The sequence below is a fragment of the Saccostrea cucullata genome, unplaced genomic scaffold (genome assembly GCF_032062105.1).
Source record: "Saccostrea cucullata isolate Sc308-1 unplaced genomic scaffold, CSIRO_AGI_Scuc_v1 ctg6769, whole genome shotgun sequence".
Classification (NCBI taxonomy): Eukaryota; Metazoa; Mollusca; class Bivalvia; order Ostreida; family Ostreidae; genus Saccostrea; species Saccostrea cuccullata.
In genome coordinates this window covers 13,221-29,629 of record NW_026928616.1, presented here as the reverse complement: position 1 = coordinate 29,629, position 16,409 = coordinate 13,221, and the positions used below count along the sequence as shown (strand labels likewise).

At 32.6% G+C, this 16,409-nt stretch overlaps 2 protein-coding genes across 2 annotated transcripts; one reads left to right on the top strand and one right to left on the bottom strand.

The window, feature by feature from the left end:
- Positions 1-1,611: 1,611 nt before the first annotated feature.
- On the bottom strand, positions 1,612-6,291 carry LOC134278195 (uncharacterized). The gene is made up of 6 exons (XM_062760514.1): positions 6,264-6,291; positions 5,793-5,851; positions 5,469-5,710; positions 4,084-4,180; positions 1,928-2,052; positions 1,612-1,807 (listed from the first exon to the last, which is right to left on the bottom strand). Coding segments are annotated over exons 1-6 (720 nt in total). The 5' UTR covers positions 6,266-6,291; the 3' UTR covers position 1,612.
- A 4,891-nt stretch (positions 6,292-11,182) lies between these two features.
- Positions 11,183-16,112, top strand: LOC134278194 (uncharacterized). The gene is made up of 3 exons (XM_062760513.1): positions 11,183-11,276; positions 11,989-12,110; positions 15,819-16,112. The coding sequence occupies exons 1-3, from the start codon at positions 11,207-11,209 to the stop codon at positions 16,071-16,073; spliced, it is 447 nt and encodes a 148-aa protein (XP_062616497.1). The 5' UTR covers positions 11,183-11,206; the 3' UTR covers positions 16,074-16,112.
- Positions 16,113-16,409: the final 297 nt, after the last annotated feature.

The following is a 16,409-nucleotide window of genomic DNA, read 5'->3' as shown; positions in this document are numbered from 1 at the left end:
TGTTTGTAAACCTTACACTATAGAAGTATTTAAAACTTTTGGAATGAATTCAGAGCGCTGAAGTAAGAGTTGACATTATAGTAGAGGCAAGTACTTAATATGGATCTCTATCTTTCCCAGCAAATCTTGAAATTTACTTCAAACAACAAATAGGCATTAGGCAAAGGTATATTCTTTATGCAGCTAATCAACACTTAACATAAAATCAAATAATTTATAAAAAAGGAAAGGCAGACAAAAGAGTACATATGAAGAGAAACTAGAGCAACCAGAGTTCCTGAAAAAAAAAATGAATAAAAATACTGAAAACACTGAGACGCTGGAAAAGAAACCAGATAAAAATGCTGAAACACTGGAAAAGAGACAATCAGAACTTCATGTATGATCAAAGCAGTAATGAAAATTAAAAAAACTAAATTTGACCAAAAACTGTAAAAGATGAATATTAGTACAACATAGGTGATGTTTCGGTTATAATTCGTCCTCCACATCCTGTAGGTGGGAAATATTAAATAGATAACCCAGTGTGGAAGGAGGCTGTATGTAAAACAAAACAAATAAAATGAGATGTCCTTTGTGTTATCTTTTGTCTTTGGTGTTACAACTTCTTTTTGGACATACAAATACTTGTACATGCACCGATCAATGATTCTAGGTCCTATGATAGTAATCCTGCATTATTCATGCATAACTTATTTTTATTTTTTGTTGATGTTTGCATATCTTTATAATTGGACAATTATGTCTATGTTGTTACTTTTTAATCATTCGTGTTACTAGTCGCACTCCAAATGTAAGAAGAAATGAAATATCAAGCAATTTTTTCTTAAAATCATATACTTTCATTAACATCTATTAGATAATGTCATTGTTGTGCTTTTTGCGGGGGAAGGGGAACAAATTTATTATTTATTCTTAAGGTTTGAACAAAACGTCTTTTGTGTTACTTTTATGTCCTTTGTGTTATGAATATGTCCTTGGTGTAACTCAACCATTTTTTCATGAATTTATTTTCTAAATCTTTCTACAATTTTATCAAAACTTGCCACATAATCCTGTTGTCTTCTAATACAAAGTATATTCACAAAGCCAGTGTTTCATGCTGAGGTAAAATGACATATGCTTAAGATATATATGTAAGAATAATCAAATTTTATAATTTTAACAACTTTCAGCTTCATGTCATCTGAAATATCTTTCTTAAGAACCCTCAGTTTGTTTTGATAGAATATTTTTGATCAAGATGTTCAGATTATGATTCTAGAACCCTTAAATTTTTGTTAGTTATTATTTTATTGCAATTTCTAAGTAAGTAAAACCATGGACGTTTATTGCTGGATGCACCTACTTAAAATGGATTTTATCGTAAATGTTGATAGAATTCTTTGTGTTTCAACATTTTTTACGCATCTCTGATGTTTCATTACTAACATAAAACTTTAAAGTATTTATTTCTCAGGATTTATTTTCTCTAAATTCTCTTGATGGAATCTGGACAAAATTTGAGAATATGACGTCTGTAAGAGTAAATAATAGCACAGTCCGCGTAATTTTTGAACGGCCCTCGTACGTACGTAAAAATACACATGAAGTATAGTGCGTAATGTTTCATTCATGGAGACTTTGCTGTCAAACTGTATCGCTCCAAACACCGCTTCATTCTAGTATGAAGCATGACCCATGTAGCCTTTTGAAATTTCTTGGACATGTAACATCTAGCATGTCTTGCATAACACAACCCTGCGCGCTTCTTGGGCCATACACATGTTTTAGCATCACGAATGCATCCACTACTTTTCCGGCAGATCTAGGAAGAAATTTTCATTTTCATACATGTATACATTGTTTTTTGTTTTTTTTCTAAAGCTAGTATTACTTATTGGTGTGTAAATTACTTATCACGTAGGCATTGTTCTTTTGATACTACCTGTATGTCACAGTTGTATCTCCCCGTCCTTAGGTTGATCTTCTGGTACCGGGACACACCACCCTCCCAGCACCCCGTCCAGTCACAACCATTAACGTCCATGTCTCCTCGACTGTTCAACTTTCCTTCACAAATCAAACAATCAATTTTTTCGGTCGAAATTTTTTTTATAACACAATCAATTTTTAATTTTATGAAAAAAATGACGAATTGTAGTTCCACGCCATAATTTCCTGCAACAAATGAAAACAAGAGGCCCACGGGCCTTATAGGACACCTGAGTATCATGTAACAACTTTCCAACAAATGAATTTGGTTCGTACTTTATTATATAAACCAGAGACCATGAAATTCACTATTTTGAAAGAGGCACCATTGATCATTATTACTATACACTTGGCAAGTTTACTTTGATTACAAGTGTACTTAATACCCAGAAACAGAGCAGAAGAACAAAGAAAATATGCATTTCCAGTTTTTCCACTATATTATCAGTAGTGCTCCACCCCACAGGAACCCCTGACCCTGGGGCCACACATTTCACAATTTTGGAAAAGACACTCTTGCTCAACATAAATGTTTGATCAATACCAACAAAAAGCAGATTTCAAAGCATTAATTCATTTCCAGTATTTAATCATTAGAGTCCCCCCACCCCTTCCCAAGGGCCTTGAAATTCACAATTCTAGAAAAAGCACCCTTAGGTCAGCTCATCATAACTATGTACATGTACTTAGATCATAAGTTTAATACCCAGTAACAAAGGAGATTTTCAAAAACATAATGCATATTCACTATATACTCAATAGAGACCTGCCCTAACACCAGAACCCCTGACCCAGGGACCATGAAATTCATAATATTGGAAGAGGGAACTCTTTTCATCATACCTATGTACATATTTCATTGGTTTAATACCCAGGAGCAGAGGAGAAGATTTTCAAAGAATTAATGCATTTTCACTATTATAATCAATGTAGCCCCACCCAAAACCCCTGACCGAAGGACCCTGAAATTCATAATTCTGGAAGAGGCAACACTCCTCATTATAAATATGTACATATTTCATTAGCTTAATACCCGACAGCAGAGGAGATTTTTCAAAGAATCAATGCATTTTCACTATATAATCATTAGAGCACTGCCTTAACCATGCTAACACAAGAACCCCTGACCCAGGGGCCATGAAATTCACAATTTTGATACAGACAACCTTCGTCACCATAACTATGTACTTAGCTTGTTTTCATAATACACAGGAACAGAGGAGAAGATTTTCAAAGAATTATTGCATTTTCACTAAATGATCATAAGAGCCCCGCCCTAATACCAGAACCCCTGACCCTGGGGCCATGAATTTCACAATTTTGGTAGACGGCTCAATGCATATGCTTATTATAATCAATTCAACAATTTGGCTGCTTGTCGTCCAGGAGTAAAGACGAAGATTTTTTAAAGATTGCATTAATTTTAGTGGTTTTTGCCCCACCCCTCCGGCCCCAGTGGGGTACAGGCCATGACCCAATAACTGGTATTGATAAAATATGGAGATAATGAACACTAGTCAAGCTCAAAGTCGATTTAAACAATACAGATCGGGAACAGAGCAAACTCGAACCATTATTAATACACCAGCGGTGGGATCAGGTGGCATAGAGGAGTGAACACAAACTGCCGACAGGACACACCCACTGTGTGTTCCTTGTCATGTTCAGGGGGGAAAAAAAACAGAAAATTTCGTCTGTAAATGATGGCCTAACAAGTATATATAACTTCAGTCAGCATTTTACTCAAGGACAGAATGTATATTTGATACCAAGGACATTGTATCAACCAAAAAAAAAAACTGGCGGAATGATGAATTCATAGAAGACTGTTGAGATACTTGTTTCATCAACTTGTTTTACAATAGCTTGTCTCGTCTTAGAAATTGTCCATAAAATTGTATGATGATTGACACGTACCAGATCCTCATGATTTACCGACTCAAACATTTTATATTAAATTCAAATAAAAATTGTCAACTCGCAAAATCTAAGTTTTCATCGAGAGAAAGGAAATATTGCAAATCCTAAGGAACAATTCAATAGCTATTCATGGTTAAGTCTACATTAGTTATACCTGAAACCATACAAAGAGTAGAAATTTTTTCTCACCAGTTATAAGGTATGTTTTGTTGACAGTGAAAGAAGGTTGGCACCCGGATCCGTCATCATAAATGTTGACTTTTAATTCTGTCTCTTTCGGAATCCCCTAAAAATGCAGGGCATACATGTTTTCAAAGTTATCCTCAAATGTCACAGTACTTACAATGTCACATTTCGATGTTTCCTACTTTGACTATTTTGTTTAGTCTATATGCTTTACAGTATTCTATTTTAGACATGAAGAGCTACAGAGAAGCAATCTTATTAAAATCAGATCCTTTGATCCGCGCACTTAGATTGCTACCTTGTGTAGCGAACAACGTGAGCGGATGCTTACTGACGTTTTTCATGCTGATTGTTACTCCATTATTTATATACTGAATTGACGACGGGTTTTTCCGTTATTTCACGATCATGACAAGGAGCACACGACGGATGTGACCGGTCAGCAAGGGATGCTCACTACTCCATGGCATCTTATCCCCATTCTGACGTTTCAGACGTCCGTGTTTGCTCTGCTCCTATTTTGTTTTATGGACTTTGATATTGAATACTGTTCGTTATCTCCATATCCTTCATTAGAGACGATAAACCAGTAGGTTTTTCTCACGTGGCCAAAACATGTCACTGATTGGAATTTAAAAATTTAGTTATTGTATTTTATAGATGTATTTTCATTAAGGAGCACAGATACTCGACGTAAAATAACTATCTTAAAAAACATAACAATTATACTGTATGGCGTGTGTATGTGTAAGGGAGTGCATTTATTCACTTTCAAATTTCCTTTTTAGTGTAAGTTCCTTTGAGCATTGTTAAAAAAAATCTGTAAATTTGTGACCGTTCGGCAGGAGACACACTCCCAAATGGCACCCGATCCCACCTCTGATCTTTTGGAGACCCGAGTTTGCTCTGCTCCTATTTCGTATTGTTTTATATACTTTTGAGATTGAATATCGTTTCGTTATCTCCATAAATTTCAAAATAAAATGAATACTACAAGTAATAAATGAAATAAATATACTTGTACTTACTAGAGCCTTGAACAATAGTCACATTCTTCCTATGTGAACTTTGTGAATGATACTCATTTTGTTCTAATATTAAAAACTATCCATAAATTGATATTTGATAAATAATCAAGAACGAGAAAACTTGTACATCGACTCCCAGTTGATTTTATAACTACTTGAATAGAAATGAAGCATCAATGCATTCTTGTCTGTTTTTCGTAAGTTTATTACATACAGTGTATTAATAAAATACTAATTGAATTTCTATAATTTCTAAAGATTTATATAACCCAAGAGCTTTAGTTAACGTATCTTGTGAGAAAATATATAGGATTTCAAACATTTTCAATGATTTACTGAAACAAGTACTGAATTACTTACTCCTTTAAAAGACCTTTTGACGAGGAATGTGTTAGTTACTCTCTTTGTTGGTAAATAAGGCATTCCCGGCTGTAGGTCAGTATGGGAAGAGGTCATTCCTGGTTCTGGGTCAGTGGGGGGAGGGAATATTGCACTTCGTTTCCTCATGTGGTTCCAGATGGGATCCCTGATTATCACGGGCCGGATCCTTATAGAGGGGGCGGGCAATAAAGCATGCTTTCGAATTAAAATTCCCTTAAATGCTAAAAGAGAACAAACCTTTTTTATTCTAAAAGCAGAAAATAAATTTGAAATACAATGTATTTTTTTTTAAATTTTACTCACCTACATCAGCAGAACAAAACTTCTGCTGGGGATGAATTTCCTCACACCCACACATGTCCCTGCATCAGAGAAAACTTGAGATGTCATTAATTCACCTGTTTAAAATTTGCTTCTTAAAGTTAATTCTACATTCATTGATGTTTTATTTTTATGAGCCTTATACAAAAATTAATGATATTTTATTTTGAGTTTCAGTTATTATTATATATCAAGTAATTAAACCCCACACGAAATTTTACAAGACTTTATATTGAATAGGGTTACATTCAAAACGGCATGAAACCCACTTGATGGAAAATAAACGAAATTTTATCAACACCAAAATACGTGCTTCTACATTAATATGATTTATGCACTTTACAGGGAATGTGATATTCAAATTTAACTACCGTTGCGATGAATATTATTATTAATTAAGGGATAGGAGATAAAAAATTCAAAAGTACAGATCTTTTACTTTGGATTACTTACATATTAGAAACCTCATCCACTGATAAACTTCCACATATCATTATTATCAATCCAGTATACACCAAGAAGCGAAATATGCTCATTGTCCACATGTTAGTATATCAGATACCTTTAAAAAATTATATGATGTACATATATATCAATTTCTAAAATCATAATTATTTCCTTTAAATCTGAAAAATATAAAGTTTTTTTTTTAAAGTTTAGTATTTTTGCAACAGACATTTTATAACAAATGTGTAAAGCCGTATTAATAAGTGTATAAGTTACCTGGGAATAGGTTGTTTCTAATTTTCCTACTTTTATTATTCCTAGGGAAGTTTTATACGGTATTATATGTAGATGATTTACATTATCCGATTTTGAAGGAAAGTCAAAATAAATTTCTTCATCGTGTCCTCCCACCTCGTGTCAGATTGATTAACTATTATCTTTCTATAATTATTTTACCATAATGTTTCTTTACAATGAGAGTCTGTGTGGCCATATTCCATTATTTCATAATTAATGGCAACATGCCTTATCAAAAGGTATTTACTTCTGGTATATATTTTGAATGCTACATTATCAATTTTAAGATGAAGCTTCATTGCTTATTTTTTTTCTGTTAATAGTACCAGGTATTTGTGAAATATTTTAGGTTTTAAATGAAGTGTAATTTAATTGTGGACTCGGGATCACGAAATATCTTAAGTTGCATTCAAAAAACCTATGTAGAGATGGAATAAGTTTTAAATGCGGTAGCCCAAGATGAAAAAAATTCAATGAACATGTGATCAGTCTTATATATCATAACAATAAAATGAATTCAATTTATAGATTCATCGACGAAAAACTGAACATCAATTTAGGCAAGAAAACGTAATTTGGTAAGTTTAAATGAAACGTATATTTATCGGCACATAATCTCAATCTGTTGCATTGGCCCTGCCAGACAGCAATGACAAGAGGTGTGGTGATGCCTTGCTCAACACAATGACATGAAAAAAGCATTATAATATCCCTCATATTAAAAGATGTATTTTTTTCTTCAAACTTTTGTCACTTTTTTATTTTAATTGCTATTAATCAGCGTGGGACTCACCAAAGTTTTCCAATAAAAATCACAAGTATAATAGAGATTAAATAATGGCAAAGGAACGTCGTATTTTAATTATTAGTATAAATATAAGATTTTCGCTTCGGTTCTTAACTTTAGGAAGGTCTTGAACGTTCATGAAGGTATGTTACCAACTTGTAATAATTACTAGAAAGTAAAAATAATATTATAAGTACAAGTATACTTATAGTATTATAAGTATAAGATGTTTGTAGCAATTAAAGTAAATCATTTACAAAAAGATGCAATTGTCGCAAAGATCGGTATTGAAAATTACTGTAAAAACATATTTTCGTAGGGTCAAATTTTCATGGTTTGAGGACAAACTCGCGAGTTTGTGAGGATTTAATTTCGTAAATAAGAAATTATCAAGTTTAGTTATGTATGTTACATTTTACATTTCGTGCTTGGCATGAAATTACGTGGATCTCTTCATACCTCGAAAACAACGAAAGTTACCCCCCACGAAGATTTGTGATTTCACAGAAAAGGCATGTTCTGACCAAATTTTATTTTCTAGTTGAAACGACAAGTTTGAATAAGACATCTTTGTCCTGTTTCAGATTATAAACTACGCGTCGAAGAAGACTGCATACTTAATATTCTAGAAGATGTTACGAGCGGCTATTATTTTATTGACTGTCCACATTGTCTTCTCTCAGTAAGTAAAGAATATGGTATAAATTTCAATTTAAATGACAGAAAAGATGTGCCTCACCTGAAGGAAATAAAAGTAATTAACTCTCACTAAATTATGTTCATAAAGTCTGTTTCAGAAAAAAGTCCTGATTTGTATAGTGACAATGCCAGACTAAAATTCATTAGCTACAGAATTATAGCTCACTGCTTGAAAAAATTCGGACAGACAGAACAGAGAGCTAAAAATCCAAGCATTGTAAAGCCTTCGATTTACACCACTTCGGGTATTATTTCTTGTATTCTATGCTTTTCCGCGCTCGAGAAATGTTATCCGATACCTAACTGTATTTTTAAAAACACGATCAACATGGATACCGGAATGGTCATATTTTTTAAAACTGACAATTCAAAGGCATAAAGGGCTGTTTTGGGCCGATTAAAGGTACATAAATTATCAAGAATAGTTGTGAGATACATGCTTTATTATTGGACATTATTCTTAAAGTGGGGAAAAGCTAAAAATAAATATCCCCGTGGGCTTGAAATACAGAGTCTGACACAGCTGTTTCATATTTTAATTTTTTACTAGAAAAATACAACTTACAATAGTTATCTTACTACGAAGCTTGATGACAAACGCGATAGCTTAACTTTATAATCCTCAACCCCCTTACTCAGCAATATACCTTCATCACTTGCATACGGATTTTAAATTTCTCGGTTGATTCGATACATAATTAAGAGCATGCTCTACCTACATGTATAAACAATTTTTTAAACGAGGTAAGATATATTCTGGCAACAACTTGATGAAGAGAATATCAGCAGTCTAGTTTAAAATCATCATTTCGTAAGTTCTATGGTCGATGCTATAACTTTGTCTGCAAATACAATTTATCATTAAGTCAAATGCTGACTGACGTTTTCATACTTATTTAGAATAGGCCACTATTTACCCACTGAATTGTTGACAGTTCTTTTATATCCCTGAACATGACAAGTAGCACAAGGCCGGTGTGACCGGTCGATCAGCAGGTGATGCTCACTCCTCCATGACACCTGATCCAAACTCGGATGTTTCAGAGGTCCGTATTTTCTCTGCTCCAAATATTGTTTTATGGACTTTTGGGCTTGAATGCTGTTCGCTATCTCCATTTTTTTAAATAGTCTAGAAAAAGCCCCTATATAATCCGTATACAAATTAACGTTACGCAAACAGTTCATAACACCACATATTCACTTGCAACTGGCTGGATACTATATGTTTGAAGAGAATATTGTTTCGCAAATCTACCAAAATATTTAATGATTATTTTTTTGAAATTTACAATTCCTTTCAAACAGCGAAAGCAAACACAGAAGTTATAGATAGTTGACCTTATTTTTCTACGACAGAAGTTTCTTTAATCAATGAAAATGGAATCGTCAGGTAGCCTTCAATTTCTTATTTATTTGAGTCCTGACTATATAATAAAACAATTATCGACTTTTGAGATAGTGAATATGGTTTGTTTGTCATCAAGAAAATGTTCAAATTGACCCCAGCTTCCCTTCAGTCAATACTAATAAATTTCTGATTAATAAATACTGATAAATTTCTGATCAATAACAAACCATATTCACCATTGCAAGAGACCATAATTGTATAGTTTTTCATGACAAATGTAAAATAAAGAAAGGGAGTAATATCTATTAATGAAGAAGATAAAAAATAATTGGATACCGTATTTGATATCAACGTGTGTGTTTGAAAATAAAATTATATAAAGCTTGATGCTTTTTTGGATTGTGTTAGACGTTAAGCATGAAAAAGTCTAAAACATTTATGCATAAACATGTATTTTAAGCTATACTTTTACTATAATCATATAACCACACATTTTATTTTGTTTTTCTCAACAGGAATGACAAATGTTTGCCCAAGAAGTCTCTTCAAAGAAAGCTGTGTTCAGTCAAAATGTCACATTTTCATGGTAAAACAAAGTTATATCAGTTTTTTTTATTTTATGATGTTATTATAATGTATTTTAACGGAGTATCTACGTTGTATGATGTCACAAGTCCGAATAACCCGCTGTTTTCTCATCTGAAATAACATACATTCAATTGATAATTTAAACAGGATTCAACTCCATGTATATCGGATTGTTGTAAACCAACTTTTATTCGAGAAGACTTTATTTCGCGATTTACCGGGGGCAAACTAGTTTGCGATGATTAATTTTCGCGATCAAGTCTTTTTATATCAGTTGTTGATAGACAAATGAGACGAAGGATGGGTCGAGAAACATTTGTTAAAAAACACTACATGTATTACCTGCTCAATAATGAAGTCACGCCCTCCAGCGTAAATTATGTATTGAAATTAAAATAACCAATTTTTAATAACTATCTGAATAATACATACGAAAGTACTCCAATAATTCATTCTTATATTAATTTGTGCAAAAAGTTCGATAGCAGTCTTAATTAGTAAGTTAAGGCACATTTTGTAATCCATTTTTCCTTCTCATCATTACATTTTCTCCATCTTACAGATTAGAAGCCCCTTGACAAAGGCTTATGAAAAATATTTTTCTAAATGTTGTTTACATTTACTGCAAATCTTTGAAAATTTGAGAAGGTCAAGATATATAAAATATCGTTTCCAAGAGAAAGGTTTTGACAATAAAAAACACATCAGCAAAGTGTGGAAGTATGTGAAATTCAAGCTCCGGCCAAAGTTATGGACAAAGTTACAAAACTACTAACCTGTAGACATAAAAATTCGCTATATTTTTTTTAATTACAGGTGCTTCAAATTTCCTTTTGTTTTTGAAGATGTGCTGAACATTCCTTTATTTCTCCTATTTCAATTACAGTCTTAAGAGTTAAGGTTCTTAGGGACCTTTCGTCAACCCCAGAGGAAAACCATAGGTATAAAGTTAGAGTCCTTCAAAGAATGAACAAAGTGAGTGTCAACTGGAATAAATACACGAACAGTTGCATTTATTTTTAACGTTAATGCATTGTATGTCTATTTAATATTATGTTTTACTCGTTTTATAGATGATTGAGAAAGAAAGAAACTCAAAGAAATTAAATATGAGACCAATTATTCGTGCATTCTTTAAAAACCTTGCACCGAAGAAATTAAATATGAGACCACATTCTTTAAAAACCCTTAAATATGAGACGTGCATTCTTTAAAAACCCTGCACCGAAGATGATATTTCGAAATGTAGAAATTCCGAGAGAATGCATGCTTACTTTAAATAAGAAATATATCCTGATAGGTACGTATACATTGCATCTACACCATGACGATGTCTTCTTTTAATTAAATGACTTATAAACACATCATAAAGACATATGCGTCGTTAGAAATTAGACGAGGGTGAAATATTTGGAGACAATGAACAGTTTTCTAGCTCAGAAGTCCATAAATCATAATACCATAGTACAAAATAGGAGCAGTGCAAACAGCAGGTGCCATTGTGGAGTGAGCATGCCCTGCCGACCGGTCACACCCGCCCGTGTGCTCCTTGTCATAATCGGGAAATATGTCGGCAATTCAGTGTATAAATAATAGTCTAATATATATAACTATTAAGGAAAGCTTCAGTCAGCATTTGACTCAATAACAAATTGTATTTGCTGACAGGATCATCTATTTCAAATTGTTCAATTTATTACTTTTCATTTCCCTAAAAGCTCTCTTTCTTGGCAATCAAATTTGCGCTTCTTTTGGAATAAATTTCAAATTTCGGAAATGATAAAAGAAACCAGGAAAGAAAATATGTCATTATTATTTTCTTAAGCAAATAAGAGAAAACAACTTTGATAAAAGTTTCCAACTCCAATAAATCAAATGAGGATTATATGCAAAATAAACAGAAAGATCTTTAGAATTTTAGTCAGTCTGAACTTCCCAAGAATACGTCATATTTGACTTTAATACAGAACTTATAATAATATAAATACCGGTATAATCTTCATTTTGTGCAGCCAAGTATGATCGGAATTCAGAAAACATCCACGTGGATTGTAACGATATACTGGATTGGGAATCACTTTCAGGATTTCAAAAGGGTCGATTACGTCGTGGAGGCTACAGTTGTGGTATAGAGGTATATAAATTTAAAATGTTCTCTAAACTGCTCAGATATTGATAGGACTGCTCAGATATTGATAGGAATTGCAATGATTAAATTTAAGATTGTGCCCATGAGAAAAGGGTGCTTATGGCATTTTCACTAAAAGAGAGAAATAACGCCATAAAGTTGTGACGTAAAATGTTGCAGATTGACGGAAAACGTCAACTTATATTTTTTTACCACGTGTTTACGTTTTTGGATTTCGCTTTTGTCTTAGGTCTGAAAATTGATAAAAAAAACAATTGGATTTCATTCGAAACGCTTAACTGTTTATCATAAGCAAAATGCCTGGAATTATATTACTTCATTTTAATTACGCTTAGGTGCCATTTCACTTTTTGATAGTGCTCAGTAATATTCTTGGTACGGGCATGTTGTGCCCAATAATTGATCACTGATTGTTTATGAAAAAGACATTGTTTATAATTTTTATTTGAAAAGAAATATTTATGAAGGTCGTAAAAATAATTTAAAGAATATTTTTCCATTATTACAATATAACTTGGTTGTGTATTTAGTTGTGTTCGGGGGGGGGGGGGTGTTACTGAAATAAAGCTTTTAAAAAACTGCTGTTAAGCTCATATTAATAGCCATTCTCTGTAACCACTTAAACTTCGTTGCCACGCATGGTCACCGATTTTGATGAAATTTCACCCATGCTTGGTACTTGACACCAGAAACAAATATCAAACAAAATTTCGTTGCTATACGTCTTGGTTGCTATGGCAACAGCCGGAAAAGTTTGAAAAATCAAGATTTTCAGCCACTTTAAATCTTGACTGTGGCTTAATAAAAACTAGAAAAAGCAAACAAACCCTTCTCATAAAAACATGACACCTTGATGTCACCTATACTGTAAAGAAACTGTTTAGAATATATCTCTAAGTAAATGGTAACCAAGGGTACATTTGGAATACATTAAAAAATGCTGAAATATGCTGAAAAACACTCCGTATTCACTAATGGTAGGTGTTACATGCTCAAACTCAATCAACGACTTAAGAAAAACAATGAAAATGTTTGACCTTAAGTATACAAGTAAAAGCAATATTATTCTATAAATAAATTTATGGTTGCCATGGTAACACAGTGTAACCATGCAAAACCAGTAACTAAGATTGGGTTAATGCTTCTGTCCTGAGGAAAAACATGAAAATTCAAGACTGGCAAATATGCATCCATAGGACCTTGCAACACCAAAACCATAAGAAAAATTGGGTATAAGTGATACTTTGCAGTGTTACCATGGAAACAAAGTACCAGTGCTTAAAAGTGAATTATTTTTCGCTGCATTAAGAATTAAATTGCCATTTAATCAAGAAACAAATTAAAGGAATCAGCTTGAATAGTACTTATGTGTTAGAACTGAAGTTGAATATCATATATTGATAAAATTTGATGAATAAAACAACACTGTTGCTGTATGGTTACCAAGAAGGGAAAATGTTCGATTTTGTGAACTTTATATCAATATTAAACCCTGTGTGCCAACTTCTTGCATCCACTTAGAGATTGGATGATAGTAAAAATTTAAAGTCAAGTTAGCTGTTAATAAATATCAATCATAAAAGTTTTGGGAATCTACATTGAAGGGTATTCCAAGGAAAGAAAATATTTTTCAGGTTTTTAAGCATATATTTTCTGCTTATTTCCATAGCAACGCTCTATTTTAAGAATCTAATCTGAATTTTTTCAAATGGGAAAACTTGGAGCACACCAACATCTTATAAAATTGATCATTAGTTATGAGGAAATATGCTTTTTTCAAAAAATAGGATCAGATTTAAACATACAGAGTGTTACTTTGAAGGCTCTCTGTGGTATAAAAACCTTGGCAACCATTGCCAACCAAAATGAAATATCATATTTTGTTCTTGGTATATGTTTCATCTTTTTTCTATGATTTGGTTACATTTCATCCTATAATTGCATTTTATTTTTACGTGTATGACTTTATAAAATTCAATGAATATTATTTTTACTCTTGAATACTTTGTTACCATAGTAACGTATGTAATAGTTGATTTACCAAACATGTTTATCATGCATTTGAGACATCTGACCTTCAACTTGTGGAAACAATTATTGCCAATCGTTTGCTTTGCCGCAAATGTTAACTATGGGGCTCTAAACATGTTAAAAAATGCCATTTTTGGAACTTTAAGACATGTTGCCATGGTAACTATAAAGCATAGCAACCAATTTTTGCCTGATTTCCGTTTAGGGTATCAATGACTTTTAATAAGAGTTTGGAGAAATTCTGAGACTATGCGTGCCACAGCTCCTATATAAAATTCCAAATCATTACAGAGAATGGCTCTTAACTACATGCACATGTATAAATTTGTCATTTACCTATTTAACACCTACCGCAACCCACCCCACATCATCCCGAAATAATCACCATCGGAATATTGGGACTGACCCGACATTATTTCATGCTTGTGAGTTATGACTTATTTAATTAGCATGCATGTTTTATGAGTAAATGATAAAAAATCGTTTAATGTTGAGATTGAAAAAAAGGCTTATTGTTTCAATTTAGAATAAAGATTTTATTACCATATGCAAGACAGGGGTCTTTTCATATGTTTTTACAAATATTCTATGGAGTATTGTTTAATGTAATGTATCAACCGTGTATCATTAATAATTTATTTTACATTACTGGGTAGATTCTAGTTTATTGTCGTTACCGGAGACATTTTTTTTATTTTACATTTGGGAAGATGTACTAGATTTTCTTGCCTTATCTAAAATGAAATGACTTTCTAAGTAATTCTGTAAATTTACAAAACAATTCTTGCCTGGGAGTGCACCTTTTGGGGTGTGAATTTTCTTTCGTCCCAACATGAACGAAGTGTAAAATAAATACATGTAACTCGTATACCATGCATTGACCGATAATACTTATAACAACTATCTTAAAAATAATCTTTATATTCATAATAATATTAGTAACGTTTCAATAAAATTATAGTCAATGTTTGACATTGATGCAAACGTAACATGACATCATGATTTAACTGTTTAAAAAATGAATTATCACTAATATAAGCGATAAAAACATACTTAGAGTTGGAATAGAACCATAAAAATCATATTTGCAACTCTTAACCTTGTTCTAACAAAATTCATGAAAAACTCAAAATTGTAAAATTGCTATAAGCACCCTTTTCCCATGGGCGCAATCAATTTTTCATGATATTTCTACATTTTTTGCGATTACAAGAAAGAGTACCTGGACAAGGAGGTCTTGTGTCTTCTTGTAATGCTATGCTGAATTATAGGTCTCTTGCTGCATGTCTACATGTACGTCATATACATCCCCTGTTACACACCTTGAATTAAATGTAAGTTATGTACATAAAATGGAGATAACACACAGCATTAAAGCTTAAAAAGGCATTAAAACAATACAAATCAAGAGCAATGCAAACCACCCACCTCTTAAACATTATGGGTTGCAGCAAGTGCCATGGTTGGATTGGGGAGGGGGGCCTGTCGAATGGTTATATATTTATGCTTGGAATACATGGGTATATCATATCATTAATGTATATTTAAAACAAAATATCGACGATCGAATATGGAACCCAACTTATGTTCTGGAAACAATATTAAAGAAATGATTCTTTTCTCTTGACTTGATAATAATAAAAAAAAACTTTTTTAAATTAGATATGCATCAATGATTGTGTGGATAACGAGGGATGTGCTTCTACCCATGTGCCGCTTGCTTGTAGAATGGAAAAGGAAGAAGAAAATTGCTATGACAAATATGCAGAGTGCAAACCTAATGTTGAAACATCGAGCGGGGATTGGGAAATGCAAGACAAAGTTTTCAGTTCATGCCAACAACTGGAAAATCCCATTCCGGTTTTTGTAGATCCTTCAGGTTCCGGAAATGGAACCGAGCCTACAGCGGTTCCGTGATGTTCATTATATTATAATAATTCCTTGGAAACATTACTTTCTTCAAACCGTTATAACACATTATATCATGTATTACGACCTCCCCTTTCATTGCTATATAATAACTGACAGTTGAGATTGTTCAATGAACTGGAAATTCTGTTGTGTTTTTCATTGTGATTCTTTGCAACAATAAAGAGAAAAATACGAGGGTTGTCCGTAAAGTTCGTGTCCATTACTGACAAACATAGATGAAATATATCAAATGTTTATTTTCATTAAATTAATGTTTCCTTTTATACATATGCAAATTTTAAACAAAAACAAAGCACAAATACCCCAGATAGTTATCTAAAT

What these genes read in the sequence shown, in the direction of transcription:
- LOC134278195 (XM_062760514.1), bottom strand. An exon ending in CAAAACATACCTTATAACTG is followed by an intron (nt 2,053 to 4,083) that starts GTGAGAAAAAAT and finishes TGATTTGTGAAG; the next exon opens with GAAAGTTGAACAGTCGAGGA. An exon ending in GATACAACTGTGACATACAG is followed by an intron (nt 1,808 to 1,927) that starts GTAGTATCAAAA and finishes ATTTCTTCCTAG; the next exon opens with ATCTGCCGGAAAAGTAGTGG.
- LOC134278194 (XM_062760513.1), top strand. Translation starts at nt 11,207, where the DNA reads ATGATATTTCGAAATGTAGAAATTCCGAGAGAATGCATGCTTACTTTA. An exon ending in TAAGAAATATATCCTGATAG is followed by an intron (nt 11,277 to 11,988) that starts GTACGTATACAT and finishes CATTTTGTGCAG; the next exon opens with CCAAGTATGATCGGAATTCA. An exon ending in GCTACAGTTGTGGTATAGAG is followed by an intron (nt 12,111 to 15,818) that starts GTATATAAATTT and finishes TTTTTAAATTAG; the next exon opens with ATATGCATCAATGATTGTGT.